This window comes from Procambarus clarkii, chromosome 6, assembly GCF_040958095.1.
Source record: "Procambarus clarkii isolate CNS0578487 chromosome 6, FALCON_Pclarkii_2.0, whole genome shotgun sequence".
Classification (NCBI taxonomy): domain Eukaryota; kingdom Metazoa; phylum Arthropoda; class Malacostraca; order Decapoda; family Cambaridae; genus Procambarus; species Procambarus clarkii.
This window is the reverse complement of record NC_091155.1, coordinates 12,720,435-12,735,627: the sequence shown is the minus strand read 5'-3', so window position 1 is coordinate 12,735,627 and position 15,193 is coordinate 12,720,435. Positions and strand designations below refer to the sequence as shown.

Genomic DNA, 15,193 nt, shown 5'->3' with positions numbered 1-15,193 from the left:
TCACTCAAATGTAGATATAAACAAATCGGAGATGTGTAAGTTCTATTCAGTTGTGTATGTGTAAACTAAAGTCTTTGAAAATGTAATAAGTTTTACGAAACGCACTCAGTGTCGCGTCAGACTAGAAATAAAAATGAATTTTGGAGAATTGATTTTTGAATTACCACCAACAGTGAAAAGAAATGTACGAAAGATAGAGAAAATTCATGTTAGAATTATTAATCTTACTTTTTCGGTCATATTTAATAATATATGTCTACAGGAAAGACTGCTACCAAAATATACTAATATATATATATATATATATATATATATATATATATATATATATATATATATATATATATATATATATATATATATATATATATATATATATAAATGAGTTTTGGCAGAGTAACACAGCAGGTGAGGTGTCCCTGCTACCTGACGAAGGTAACACAGCAGGTGAGGTGTCCCTGCTACCTGACGAAGGTAACACAGCAGGAGAGGTGTCCCTGCTACCTGACGAAGGTAACACGAGAGGAGGTGTACTGCTCGCCATGGGGGGTGTTGGCGGTACAGATACCTGTCTGAAATAGCAATAGGCTTATTATTATTATTTAATTATTATTATTATTATTATTACTATTATTTACTTATTAGATAATGATAGTAATGAAGACTCTTGATTCTGTTATTCACAATGAAAATAACGTGTTATAAACAAGGATTCACGGTAAAGAGGAAGTCCTTTTGAAGTTTATTTTCCGGTCTTTTCTGTTATGCAAAAATGATCACATTTTCACCACTTAGAAGCATGAGAGGATAATCAATACGGTCTCAGCCAGCCACTTGTGTCCAATAGTTTTGTAATGGTCTCTTACTATTCCGGAAAAAGGGAAATGAGGTAATTTCCTGGCTTCAAGTGGATCGTCGTCTGCTGTGTTGACAGTTGTCACAGTGGAGGATGACCGCTCCTCTGGCGTCTCTCACAGTGGAGGATGGCCGCTCCTCTGGCGTCTCTCACAGTGGAGGATGACCGCTCCTCTGGCGTCTCTCATAGTGGAGGACGGCCGCTCCTCTGGCGTCTCTCACAGTGGAGGATGACCGCTCCTCTGGCGTCTCTCATAGTGGAGGACGGCCGCTCCTCTGGCGTCTCTCACAGTGGAGGATGACCGCTCCTCTGGCGTCTCTCACAGTGGAGGACGGCCGCTCCTCTGGCGTCTCTCACAGTGGAGGATGGCCGCTCCTCTGGCGTCTCTCACAGTGGAGGACGGCCGCTCCTCTGACGTCTCTCACAGTGGAGGATGGCCGCTCCTCTGGCGTCTCTCACAGTGGAGGACGGCCGCTCCTCTGGCGTCTCTCACAGTGGAGGATGGCCGCTCCTCTGGTGTCTCTCACAGTGGAGAATGAGCACTCATTTGGCGTCTCTCACAGTGGAGGATGAACACTCCTCTGGCGTCCCTCACAGTGGAGGATGAACACTCCTCTGGTGTCTCTCACAGTGGAGGATGAACACTCCTCTGGTGTCTCTCACAGTGGAGGATGAACACTCCTCTGGCGTGTCTCTCAGTGGAGGATGAACACTCCTCTGGCGTCTCTCACAGTGGAGAGACGCGAGGCGTCAGGCTTCCTGGTGCATTGCTGACATACTGATGAAAGGATTATGTAAGGAGTGAACCACAAAGAAATATTTAAAAGGAATATTTTCACACTTCACAAGTGATATTCAGTGAGAAAATCCTCTCGAGATTGTTATATATCACGATATTGTGGTTTCTGAAGTTGGGGCTTAAAGTGTAGGACCACTCTGCCCTTCCACCCGAGGTGTAGGGCCACTCTGCACTTCCACCCGAGTTGTAGGGCCACTCTGTCCTTCCACCCGAGGTGTAGGACCACTCTGGCCTTCCACCCGAGGTGTAGGGCCCCTCTGCCCTTCCACCCGAGTTGTAGGGCCACTCTGCTCTTCCACCCGAGGTGTAGGGCCGCTCTGTCCTTCCACCCGAGGTGTAGGGCCACTCTGCCCTTCCACCCGAGTTGTAGGGCCACTCTGCTCTTCCACCCGAGTTGTAGGGCCACTCTGTCCTTCCACCCGAGGTGTAGGGCCACTCTGCCCTTCCACCCGAGGTGTAGGGCCACTCTGCTCTTCCACCCGAGTTGTAGGGCCACTCTGTCCTTCCACCCGAGGTGTAGGGCCACTCTGCCCTTCCACCCGAGGTGTAGGGCCCCTCTGCCCTTCCACCCGAGTTGTAGGGCCACTCTGCCCTTCCACCCGGGGTGTAGGGCCACTCTGCCCTTCCACCCGAGGTGTAGGGCCCCTCTGCCCTTCCACCCGAGTTGTAGGGCCACTCTGCTCTTCCACCCGAGGTGTAGGGCCGCTCTGCACTTCCACCCGAGGTGTAGGGCCACTCTGCCCTTCCACCCGAGGTGTAGGGCCCCTCTGCCCTTCCACCCGAGGTGTAGGGCCACTCTGCCCTTCCACCCGAGGTGTAGGGCCCCTCTGCCCTTCCACCCGAGGTGTAGGGCCCCTCTGCCCTTCCACCCGAGGTGTAGGGCCACTCTGCCCTTCCACCCGAGCTGTAGGACCACTCTGCCCTTCCACCCGAGGTGTAGGACCACTCTGCCCTTCCACCCGAGGTGTAGGACTCCTCTGCCCTTCCACCCGAGGTGTAGGGCCCCTCTGCCCTTCCACCCGAGGTGTAGGACTCCTCTGCCCTTCCACCCGAGGTGTAGGACCACTCTGCCCTTCCACCCGAGGTGTAGGACTCCTCTGCCCTTCCACCCGAGGTGTAAGGCCACTCTGCCCTTCCACCCGAGGTGTAAGGCCACTCTGCCCTTCCACCCGAGGTGTAGGACCACTCTGCCCTTCTACCCGAGGTGTAGGACCACTCTGCCCTTCCACCCGAGGTGTAGGACTCCTCTGCCCTTCCACCCGAGGTGTAAGGCCACTCTGCCCTTCCACCCGAGGTGTATTAACAATCTGCCCTTCCACCCGAGATGTAGGAACACTCTGCCCTTCCACCCGAGGTGTAGGAACACTCTTCCCTTCCACCCGAGGTGTAGGGCCACTCTGCCCTTCCACCCGAGGTGTAGGAACACTCTGCCCTTCCACCCGAGGTGTAGGACTCCTCTGCCCTTCCACCCGAGGTGTAAGGCCACTCTGCCCTTCCACCCGAGGTGTATTAACAATCTGCCCTTCCACCCGAGATGTAGGAACACTCTGCCCTTCCACCCGAGATGTAGGAACACTCTGCCCTTCCACCCGAGGTGTAGGACCACTCTGCCCTTCCACCCGAGGTGTAGGAACACTCTGCCCTTCCACCCGAGGTGTAGAGCCAATCTGCCCTTCCACCCGAGGTGTAGGAACACTCTGGCCTTCCACCCGAGGTGTATTAACAAGCTGCCCTTCCACCCGAGGTGTAGGAACACTCTGCCCTTCCACCCGAGGTGTAGGAACACTCTGCCCTTCCACCCTAGGTGTAGGACCCCTCTGCCCTTCCACCCGAGGTGTAGGACCGCTCTACCCTTCCACCCGAGGTGTAGGACCGCTCTACCCTTCCACCCGAGGTGTAGGAACACTCTGCCCTTCCACCCGAGGTGTTGAGCCACTCTGCCCTTCCACCCGAGGTGTAGGAACACTCTGCCCTTCCACCCGAGGTGTAGGAACACTCTGCCCTTCCACCCTAGGTGTAGGACCCCTCTGCCCTTCCACCCGAGGTGTAGGACCGCTCTACCCTTCCACCCGAGGTGTAGGACCGCTCTACCCTTCCACCCGAGGTGTAGGACCGCTCTACCCTTCCACCCGAGGTGTAGGAACACTCTGCCCTTCCACCCGAGGTGTTGAGCCACTCTGCCCTTCCACCCGAGATGTAGGAACACTCTGCCCTTCCACCCGAGATGTAGGAACACTCTGCCCTTCCACCCGAGGTGTAGGACCACTCTGCCCTTCCACCCGAGGTGTAGGAACACTCTGCCCTTCCACCCGAGGTGTAGAGCCAATCTGCCCTTCCACCCGAGGTGTAGGAACACTCTGCCCTTCCACCCGAGGTGTATTAACAAGCTGCCCTTCCACCCGAGGTGTAGGAACACTCTGCCCTTCCACCCGAGGTGTAGGAACACTCTGCCCTTCCACCCTAGGTGTAGGACCCCTCTGCCCTTCCACCCGAGGTGTAGGACCGCTCTACCCTTCCACCCGAGGTGTAGGACCGCTCTACCCTTCCACCCGAGGTGTAGGACCGCTCTACCCTTCCACCCGAGGTGTATTAACAATCTGCCCTTCCACCCGAGGTGTAGGACCGCTCTACCCTTCCACCCGAGGTGTAGGACCGCTCTACCCTTCCACCCGAGGTGTAGGACCGCTCTACCCTTCCACCCGAGGTGTATTAACAATCTGCCCTTCCACCCGAGGTGTATTAACAATCTGCCCTTCCACCCGAGGTGTAGGACCGCTCTACCCTTCCACCCGAGGTGTAGGACCGCTCTACCCTTCCACCCGAGGTGTATTAACAATCTGCCCTTCCACCCGAGGTGTAGGGCCACTCTACCCTTCCACCCGAGGTGTAGGGCCACTCTACCCTTCCACCCGAGGTGTAGGGCCACTCTACCCTTCCACCCGAGGTGTAGGGCCACTCTACCCTTCCACCCTAGTGCGTGTGGATCATCGTACCTGGACTGGCCTCAGTACGGGCCTCCAGACTTCCTGTGATTTCAGAAGAAATTCGGTGGTGTGACTCTGGTGGTGTTATTACTAGTGGTCACGGTGCCCCTGTTGTGGGACACCGTGACTATTAGTCACGGTGAAAGTGGACCACTAGTCCACCGTGACCTACAAGTCAGGGTGGTCTAGTGGTAGAGTATGCGGCTTGGCATACCAATTTCGTAGGTTCGCGCCCACCATAATGCCTTAGTGGATTTACTCAGCAGTATTTTATTAGAACCTAGCTGTACCCTGCCACGCGTTGCTGTGGCTCAGCAATGCATGAGCGTGTCTGAGCTCCAACAATCTTACCCTTGTCTCCCAGTCCTCCCACCATTCTTCCTCTTCCGTCCCCTCGTCCTCCCAACCATTCCCCACTCCCCCGCCCCCTCGTTCTCCCCGAAATTTTCTCCCTCCCCCATCCCTGTGTCCTCCCCATTATCCCCACTCCCCGTCCCCTCGTCCTCCGCACACCATCCCCCACTCTCCTGTTCCCTTATCATTCACACCATTCTTCATTGCATTGTCTTCTCCTCCCCACCATTCCAACTCCCCCGTCCCTTCGTTTTCCCCACCATTCCCCTCTCCCCTGTCATGTCATCCTCAGTACTATCCCCCATTCTCGTCCCCTCGTCCTCCCCACCATTCCCAACTCCCTCATCTGATACATTCCCATGTGATCTGATGTTCCCATCAGAAAATTGAGAACATCAAATGATCTGATGTTCCCATCACTGAAATATAATAAAAACAATTGAAAAATGCAATGAAAAACAATGAAAAACTAAAAAAATAAACTACTCTCATGAAATGAATGGTATGGTGAACAACAAAGCTCAAATCCTCAATTTCATCGCAATGACACACAAAATAATTAAACCAAAGTGAAAGTAATTCGATATATATGAAAATTCAATTGATCAATGCAACTGGAAACAATGAAATGGAATCGTAACATATTTAGTATAGTGTGGATGGCTCTTATGTGCGCTCTTTAAAAAAAAAATTACCTGTCACAGGTGTGGCATCTATACTTATACACACGAAATTAACAATATGGTAAACAACATAGCTCAGTTTCAATGCTATGTCACACAAAATAATTAAATCAAAATGAAAATAAATCGAAATGTATGAAAATTTAATTTGTCAATGCAGTCGAAGACATTGAAATGGAATCGTAACATATTTAGGACAGTGTGTGTGTGTGGCTCTTTCTTGCAACAGATGACACTATTTCTTGAAAAAAAAGAATATTTTTACCTGTCACAGGTGTGGCATGTATACTTATACTTATGAAATGAACGGTATGGTAAACAACACAGCTCAATTCCAACACAATGTCACACAAAATCATTCAATACAAATTAAAATAAATCGAAATCTATGAAAATTAAATTTGTCAATGCAATCGGAAACATCGAAATGGAATTCGTAACATATTTAGTATTGCAAGTGTGTTGCTATTATGTGCAACAGATGGCGCTGTTTTCGAAAAAGGCATGTTTTATCTGTCTCAGGTGTGGCATCTATATAGTAGGTATATAAAAACATGTGCATATTCGAATGGAACGTTGTGTCAGAATTTCAAAGCAATCGGTGAATAACTTTCGGAGATTACCGTATGCGTTGCTCTTACGTCCAACAGATGGCGATGTTTTTAAAAAATAGCATGTTTTTTCCTGTCATAGGTGAGGCATGTATATAGTAGGTATAAAAAACATACGCGCCTATTCGAATGCAACGTTGTGTCAAAATTTCAAAGCAATCGGTAAAGTGGTTTCGAAGATTTCCCTCACATGAAAAATTGTTTTTCAAAAAAGCATGTTTTTTTTCCGTCACAGACGTGACATCTATATAATATGTATATAAAAACCTGCTCGGATGAGAATGGAACGTTGTGTGAAAATTTCAAAGCAATCGGTGAAGAACTTTCGGAGATTAGCGATTTTGAACAAACGAACATTTCCATTTTTATTTATATAGATTAGAATGGAAATTATTTTATTCCATTTTCGTTCAAGAACTTATCAGTGGATTCACGTACACAAAAAAATTGGGTAGAGAAAATGTAAATTCAAAGAACTTGGAGACGTAGCTGAAAATATATATATATAAATTTTCACTGCTAACATAACAAAAATATCAGAGTTAACATGTCTTTGGTAATAATTCTTTGAACCCCCAACATTCACATGAACCAAAATGTTATCTTAGTACTGTAAACTAGAGCACTGATCATAAACAAAACTAACCTCTTAACACACAGAAAGTTCTGGCCCCAAAAAGTAATTACTTCATAAAACTTTATTTTAAGGTTACTATATATATAAAGAATATGAAAACAACGGCACCTGATATAGACGAGACAAGCACTCGCATAAAAAGGTATTATCGCTCCCGGTAAGAAAAAGGAGACAGTTTTGCCAGGAAAAGTCGACATTATACACGACAACGCCTTTAGTGAAGAGCAAGGCGACTTTAGACAGGCTCAGAATAGAGAGAACGAAAATATTAGAGAATAGTGAGGGAAATGTTCGGGAATTTGAGAGGACGGAATAGATTTGATTTTATCGGGAAAATCCGTCACCATTTTAGTGTGAGGAAGACGGAGGAGGAGGACTTAGTCAGTCTTTCACGAGCTGAAAGGAATCCTCAGGTTTTACATGTATTTTGGTCAGCATTATAAAGGCCAAGGGAGTCTTAATTATTGCTTCACATTAATGGCGTACCCGGCGATACCCGGGTCTCTGTCTCTCTCCCCCCTTCCTCTCTCTCTCTTTCTCTCTCTGTCTCTGTCTCTGTCTCTGTCTCTGTCTCTGTCTCTGTCTCTCTGTCTCTGTCTCTGTCTCTGTCTCTGTCTCTGTCTCTGTCTCTGTCTCTGTCTCTCTCTCTCTCTCTCTCTCTCTCTCTCTCTCTCTCTCTCTCTCTCTCTCTCTCTCTCTCTCTCTCTGAACATGCATGTAGAGCATGCACTTAACATGTCAAACAAACACACAATGCAACCAAAATGCCAAAATGCAATCTTTTAATTATTACTGTCTTGCAATGCCATGGTTACGTTGTGTGTGTGACGAACCGTTGATCATATGTTGAAAAAATCTATTGAAAACCGAACCCAATTTTCGACTTTAAATGAGACGTTGCTTGTCACAACAGGAGAGAGTCCTACTTAAGGAGGGCAACGGGACAGGCGGGAGGAGAGGCGGAGGTTAGGGGCAGTGAGAGTTGTGGGAGGGAAAGGACGAGAAGAGGGTCAGAAGGGGGAGAAGGAGGAGAGGGGAGGGAGAGGGGAGTGTGGAGGACGAGGTGATGGTGAGGGTCGGGTAGAGAGAGCGATGAAGGGTGTGGACGACGAAGGGCCCTCATCGACGTTCTGAAAATGAGAGAACCCAGTGGGATCTTGGCGTCCTTTGACGCTGTACGTCTCTTCTTTAACGCACCAGCGGCGGAGACCCTCAGCGTAATATTGGGCTGCGTGTATCAACAAGCGCACCTCCCACCACTCTGGGTACCTCGAACTATCTCAGCGGATATGCTGAAGGTCAGCACCACCGACCTTCACCAGAGAAGTCTTAACAAACAACACAGAAATCATCGATAGATACAGCGATAGCAGGCGGCTTGACATCTGCGGTGCACTACACATCAAGAAGTCAACACCAGCAATCAACAGCCATTTAATGCACAACTATATTCTACCCACTTCAAGACTCCGCACCAATATAGGAGCATCAAGAAATATGGGTTAATTTTTGCAATTACTTCCATTCTTCCCTTAATTTACCCAATTTATACCCAATACACCGTGTTCTGTCTTGTGTTGAAATTTTGCTCTATCTTGTGTTGAAAGTTTGTTCTATGTTGTGTTGAAAGTTTTGTTCACCTCATCCAAAACTGTTGTAACATATCATCTCACCCAAATGCGGGTATATAAGATGAAAGCTGTTTAAATGATAGGATAGTAGAGCTCTGTTTAGTGTTTGCAGGTTATAGTTGTGTGTGTGTAAACTAAAGTCTTTAAAAATGTAATAAGTTATTACGAAACCCGTTCAAGTGTCGTGTCAGACTATAAATAAAAATGAATTTTGGAGAATTGATTTTTCAATGACCATCGACAGTGAAAAGAAACATAAGAAATATTGAGAAAATTCGTGTTAGAATTATTAATCTTACTTTTTCGGTCATATTTAATAATATATATATATATTTTTTTTTATTATATAAAATATATATTATATATATATACATAATATATATAAAATATATATATATATATATATATATATATATATATATATATATATATATATATATATATTTATATACATACATACATATATATATATATATATATATATATATATATATAGGGGGGATATATATATATATATATATATATATATATATATATATATATATATATATATATATATATATATATATATATGTCGTACCTAATAGCCAGAACGCACTTCTCAGCCTACTATGCAAGGCCCGATTTGCCTAATAAGCCAAGTTTTCATGAATTAATTGTTTTTCGGCTACCTAACCTACCTAACCTAACCTAACCTAACTTTTTCGGCTACCTAATCTAACCTCACCTAGAAAGATAGGTTAGGTTAGGTTAGGTAGGGTTGGTTAGGTTCGGTCATATATCTATGTTAATTTTAACTCCAATAAAAAAAGTTGACCTCATACATAATGAAATGGGTAGCTTTACCATTTCAAAAGAAAAAAAATTAAAGAAAATATATTAATTCAGGAAAACTTGGCTTATTAGGCAAATCGGGCCTTGCATAGTAGGCCAAAATGTGCGTTCTGGCTATTAGGTACGACATATATATATATATATATATATATATATATATATATATATATATATATATATATATATATATATATATATATATATATATATATATATATATATATAAATATATATATATATATATATATATATATATATATATATATATATATATATATATATATATGTATATATATATATGTATATATATATATGTATATATATATATATATATATATATGTCGTACCTAGTAGCCAGAACGCACTTCTCAGCCTACTATGCAAGGCCCAATTTGCCTAATAAGCCAAGTTTTCATGAATTAATTGTTTTTCGAATACCTAATCTACCTAACCTAACCTAACCTAACTTTTTTGGCTACCTAACCTAACCTAACCTAAAAAGATAGGTTAGGTTAGGTTAGGTAGGGTTGGTTAGGTTCGGTCATATATCTACGTTAATTTTAACTCCAGTAAAAAACAATTGACCTCATACATAATGAAATGGGTAGCTTTATCATTTCATAAGAAAAAAATAGAGAAAATATATTAATTCAGGAAAACTTGGCTTATTAGGCAAATCGGGCCTTGCATAGTAGGCTGAGAAGTGCGTTCTGGCTACTAGGTACGACATATATATATATATATATATATATATATATATATATATATATATATATCTGTTTCTAAGGGCTGCTTCCTCTTGAGTTTGGTGAGGCAGAGGTTTCTGTAGTAGTGGCGCGGGCGTCCTTCATCCATCACCCAGGAGATTCTTCCCCCAACCCTTCTTGTCCTACTTCTCTTCACGAAGAACGGAAGAAGAAGATATCTAAGATGAGAAGAAGATAATGACGAAGAAGTAAAGATGTTGCGAGTCAAGGCTTTGACCAGATTCTTCTCTCTCTCTCTCTCTCTCTCTCTCTCTCTCTCTCTCTCTCTCTCTCTCTCTCTCTCTCTCTCTCTCTCTCTCTCTCTCTCTCTCTCTCTCTCTCTCTCTCTCTCTCTCTCTCTTTCTATCTATCTCCACCTTGTATTCCAATCGTCGGCAGGAAACGTCTCCAGAGATTACTGACCATCAATGTTGGAATGATTTCTGGTGGTAAGAGCGACAGAAATAACGGCGGGGTAGGCCGGGTAGGTAGTGAAGGAATATTGCGAGCGAAATATTGCTGGAGATGGTGTGGTGGTGGTGGAGAAGGAGTGGTGGTGAGGGCGTGGTGGAGAAGGAGTGGTGGTGAGGGCGTGGTGGAGAAGGAGTGGTGGTGAGGGCGTGGTGGAGAAGGAGTGGTGGTGAGGGCGTGGTGGTGAGGGAGTGGTGGAGAGAGCATGATGGTGAGGGAGTGGTGGAGAGGGTGTTGTGGGAAATTTCCAACAAATAGTTTTAATATTATTTTTAGATAATTAAAGGAACTATATGAATAAACTGCCTGAGCGGACTGTAAGAAGATTTAATGACTTGTCGGATGTTTTCTCTTCCACAAAATTTTGGGGGTAGTTAATAATGGTTATCTTGAGATGATATCGGGGCTTTTAGTGTCCCCGCGGCCCGGTCCTCGACCAGGCCTCCACCCCCAGGAAGCAGCCCGTGACAGCTGACTAACACCCAGGTACCCATTTTACTGCTAGGTAACAGGGGCATAGGGTGAAAGAAACTCTGCCCATTATTTCTCGCCGGCGCCTGGGATCGAACCCAGGACCACAGGATCACAAGTATAATCCACCTTGTAAATTATATATACTTAAATAATTTCAATTAAAATTTGTTATAAGTAAATAATTATTATGCAGTTAGTAAACTAACTACAATATCATCAACCCCACCATCACTCTACCCCTATCTCACACTAACTCTTCCCTAATCATTACCATTCTCAACACGCCATGTGCAGACGAGGAGTCACAATAACGTGGCTGAAATTTGTTGACCAAACCACACACTAGAAAGTGAAAGGACGAAGACGTTTTGGTCCGTCCTGGACCATTCTCAAGTTGCTTATGAGAATGGTCCAGGATGGACCATTGTGAGCATAGTCCAGGACAATCGACTTGAGAAAGGTCCAGGACGGACCAAAACGTTGTCGCTCCTTTACTTTCTAGTGTGTGGTTTGGTCAACACTCAACACTCCATGACCCCTCCATCTCATGGTATGCCTCAGCCCACATTTTCATCATTCTCATTGCCTATACCAGAATTGCCCAAATGAGTTTGCAAAGATTTACCACCGAACATAGTGGAACGGAACCGTTAGATAGATGACTGGCTATGGCAAGTAGGTTCATGTTTATCAGCTGTCCAGGACGACGGGTTAAAATTAATTTAGTCGCTAGAGCCTGAATAGACCCCTAATGGTTCCATAATGCAGGACCAGGAGTTTATTTACACATATGACCAGAATTTGTTTTAGCGATAAAGAGACGCTATAAGGAGAGAATAACAGAAACCAGCTGACAGGTATTTAGGTTGTTTAAGACGAGGCCCGAATGAAACACTCAAAGACTTTGGAACTGGTATAATGCGTAGAGTGAGTGACTTAAGGAATGAACTAGGGTATGATGTACTGAAAATTCAACAGAAGGCTAACCAACTGCTTTGTATGTTAATCCTCGGGACATTTGGAGCCAATGTTTCGGCTGCAAGTGTAATTTTGGATTTCTACAGCTTAATAGACTATGCTTGGGACTTGCAGCATATTCATAGGCAGTATATGGACATAACGGACACCAAATAATCCTCCTATGTTCAAGCAGTAGATACGAACGATGTACATCGAATTAAGGAGCGAGCAGATAATTCCCATAGGAGCCACTGGGGAGGACACCGTAGAGTGGGTCCGCCTCCTCGCTGGCACTACATAGACGACCCCAAGTGTTGGGGTTGTGGCGGACACGGTCACAAAAGAGTTAACTGCCCTAATAACAAGGAGGGATTATGAGATAAGGCCTCCGAGGAGGAAGAGAGGCCCACTTTTGAAGTGAGGGTATGCGGGAAGAGGTTAACCACATTCCTGGACACTAGTAGTTTGGTAACTATCAATAAGATGAAACTCATTTAGGACCTTCAGTCATGTGCGTCTTAAGGAAGGTCATGCACAGTTAACAGGTGTCAATGGTCAACATTTTGACATTCTAGGTAAATGTACTCTAATCTTTGACATTGAGAAAGACAAACCTTGCATCCATGAATGTCCTGTGGTGGATAATTTAACATTCCCTGGTGATATATTGATTGGGATTGATTTTCTACGAAGATTCACTGATTCTTTGTCATCAGAGATGGGAGCACGACACAACAAGCTACAGCTGGGACCTGTGTCTTTTCCAGTGAAGTTAATTGATCACTCTCCCGTAATTACCTCAATTCAAAGAACACCAAAATATGTAAACCTCCCTAAACAATTTGTCACTGACTTCGGCGCCATCTACGATCTGGGTGCCGAACTATACAAGTCGACCCTACCAGTAATCATAGCTTCCCATCTTTTAGCCTGCCAGGCTTTAAGGTGACGAGGGACCTGAGGCAGGCTAGGGAAGGGAGTAAAGACAGGACAGTGGAAGACAGAGGTCGAACTGGATGGATTAGCCAAGTGGGCTGGTCGACCGCTGTGGACTTTTCTCCTGGAGAGACTAGTTAAGTGGGCTGGTCGAGCGCTGTCGACTTTATTCCTGGATGGACTAACTAGTGGGCTGGTCGAGCACTGTGGACTGTACTCCTGGATGGACTAGCCAAGTGGGCTGGTCGAGTGCTGTGGACTTTATTCCTGGATGGACTAGCCAAGTGGGCTGGTCGACCGCTGTGGACTTTTCTCCTGGAGAGACTAGTTAAGTGGGCTGGTCGAGCGCTGTCGACTTTATTCCTGGATGGACTAGCCAAGTGGGCTGGTCGAGTGCTGTGGACTTTATTCCTGGATGGACTAGCCAAGTGGGCTGGTCGAGCGCTGTGGACTTTACTCCTGGAGGTGCTAGCCAGTGGGGCTAGAAGAGCGCTGTAGACTTCGGTTCTGGAAGGTACTAGCCAGTGGGGCTGATCGAGTGTTGCTGGCTTTATTGCCAAGGCGTACCAGCGAGAGCGCAAAGAAGACTTCGCCAGAAGCACTTTGATTGTCAACCGTGAAGCAAGCTAGCGTAAGGGCTAGCAACGCCAATCCGTTTGATCTCTCATAGTGTTGTATATATTATATACTAGCTGTACCCGCCACACGTTGCTGTGGCTCAGTCTGGGTAAGTGGGAAAGAAAGAAAAGAGAAAGTGCACGTTTCTAATGTTTAATTTCACAATGCTTGTGGGTATACAATATTTTTTGTTCCATTGTCTGTGAAGATATAGAGATTGTCTGGTTTGCCGACTCTAGAACACACAAAATATAATTGTCCATGTGAGAAGCAATCCGTGTCTAGATATAAACTCACCAATTCTAAAGATTGGCCCTGAGCTTTGTTAATGGTAATTCCAAACGCCAATCGAATTGGAAATAACAATCTCTTAAATTGAAATGGCATATCTGTTGGAATCATAGGAATGGGAGGAATGAGGACATCTTCACTTTTCAAAGGTCCTGTCAAGATTGTTGCTTCTAAGATGTTGCTGATTAATTTTTTTGCTGTAAGGCGCGTGGCGTTGCCAAGTTTAGGCTGGTTGGCATTTCGCAACATGATAAATGGCACGCAGATTTCCAATTGCCATACGTGTGATGTTATCCCTGGCAGAGCGAGTGAATTAAAAAATTGTTTGTTGATGAAGCGGTTAATTATCAGTGTCGACGGACTTGTATGTGCCTGCATCACTCTGAATGTCGGACTGAATAATATTGTTAAGTTCGTGTGCCGGATGCTTTGGAAATGTTGCACGTAGGAGTTTCAATTAATTGCATGTTATTTAAAAAAAAAAATATTTTCTCATCAGACATGACATCTATATAGTATGTATATAAAAACCTGCTCGGATGCGAATGGAACAGTGTGTGAAAATTTCAAAGCAATCAATGAAGAACTTTCGGAGATTAGCGATTTTGAACAAACGAACATTTCCATTTTTATTTATATGGATTCTGATGGTGATGGGAAATAATAACTGGATATCTTAAGTGTCTTTCTTTTAATATTACCTTTAAACATTACACTGTATTTCCACCAAGATTGGGGTCCTCTGAAATTGAGTAGGATCACAGTTTATAAAGAACCCGGTTACTAAGGGTGCGTAACACAATTGTTCAAGCCTCTTGAAGACCCGGACAAGACAACTTGTTCTTTTCATGCTATACACAGACAAGTATGCCCACTACGGTCATTTTAAGTTTATTAAGGTCGCCGTGGGAAGAAATATTCAAACCGGAAGTACCCTTCAGGTGGGGAGCAAAGTTAATAAATTGTTGATGTCGTATACTCTGGTGTATTTTTATGACAAAGGTGCACTAATACCAGTGGTCAACCTCTCAGAAATCTCATCGCTTCAGGGTAGGCGATAGTCTGACACAGGGGATTGTGATATATTCAAAAGAAATAATAGTCAGAACACACAAACAAGAACAATATCAGCACAATGTTGCACAATGACCGTAAGCGAACAGGATTCACACAGTAAGAATGATAGTGAACCCGATATCTCCTCAAGATAAGGAAATGGTAGACAAGTTAATAACTGTAGATGTGACCCAAATGTCACCTGCTGAACGTAAACAGGTACGGGAAGTACTCCATAAATTTCCAAAATTA

General features: G+C 44.7%; 1 protein-coding gene across 1 annotated transcript; it reads right to left on the bottom strand.

Moving 5' to 3' along the window:
- Window positions 1–1,774: 1,774 nt before the first annotated feature.
- LOC138355179 (uncharacterized) lies at window positions 1,775–13,996 on the bottom strand. The gene is made up of 2 exons (XM_069310020.1): window positions 13,892–13,996; window positions 1,775–3,412 (listed from the first exon to the last, which is right to left on the bottom strand). Exons 1-2 carry the CDS (start codon window positions 13,994–13,996, stop codon window positions 1,775–1,777), a joined length of 1,743 nt encoding a protein of 580 aa, XP_069166121.1.
- Window positions 13,997–15,193: the final 1,197 nt, after the last annotated feature.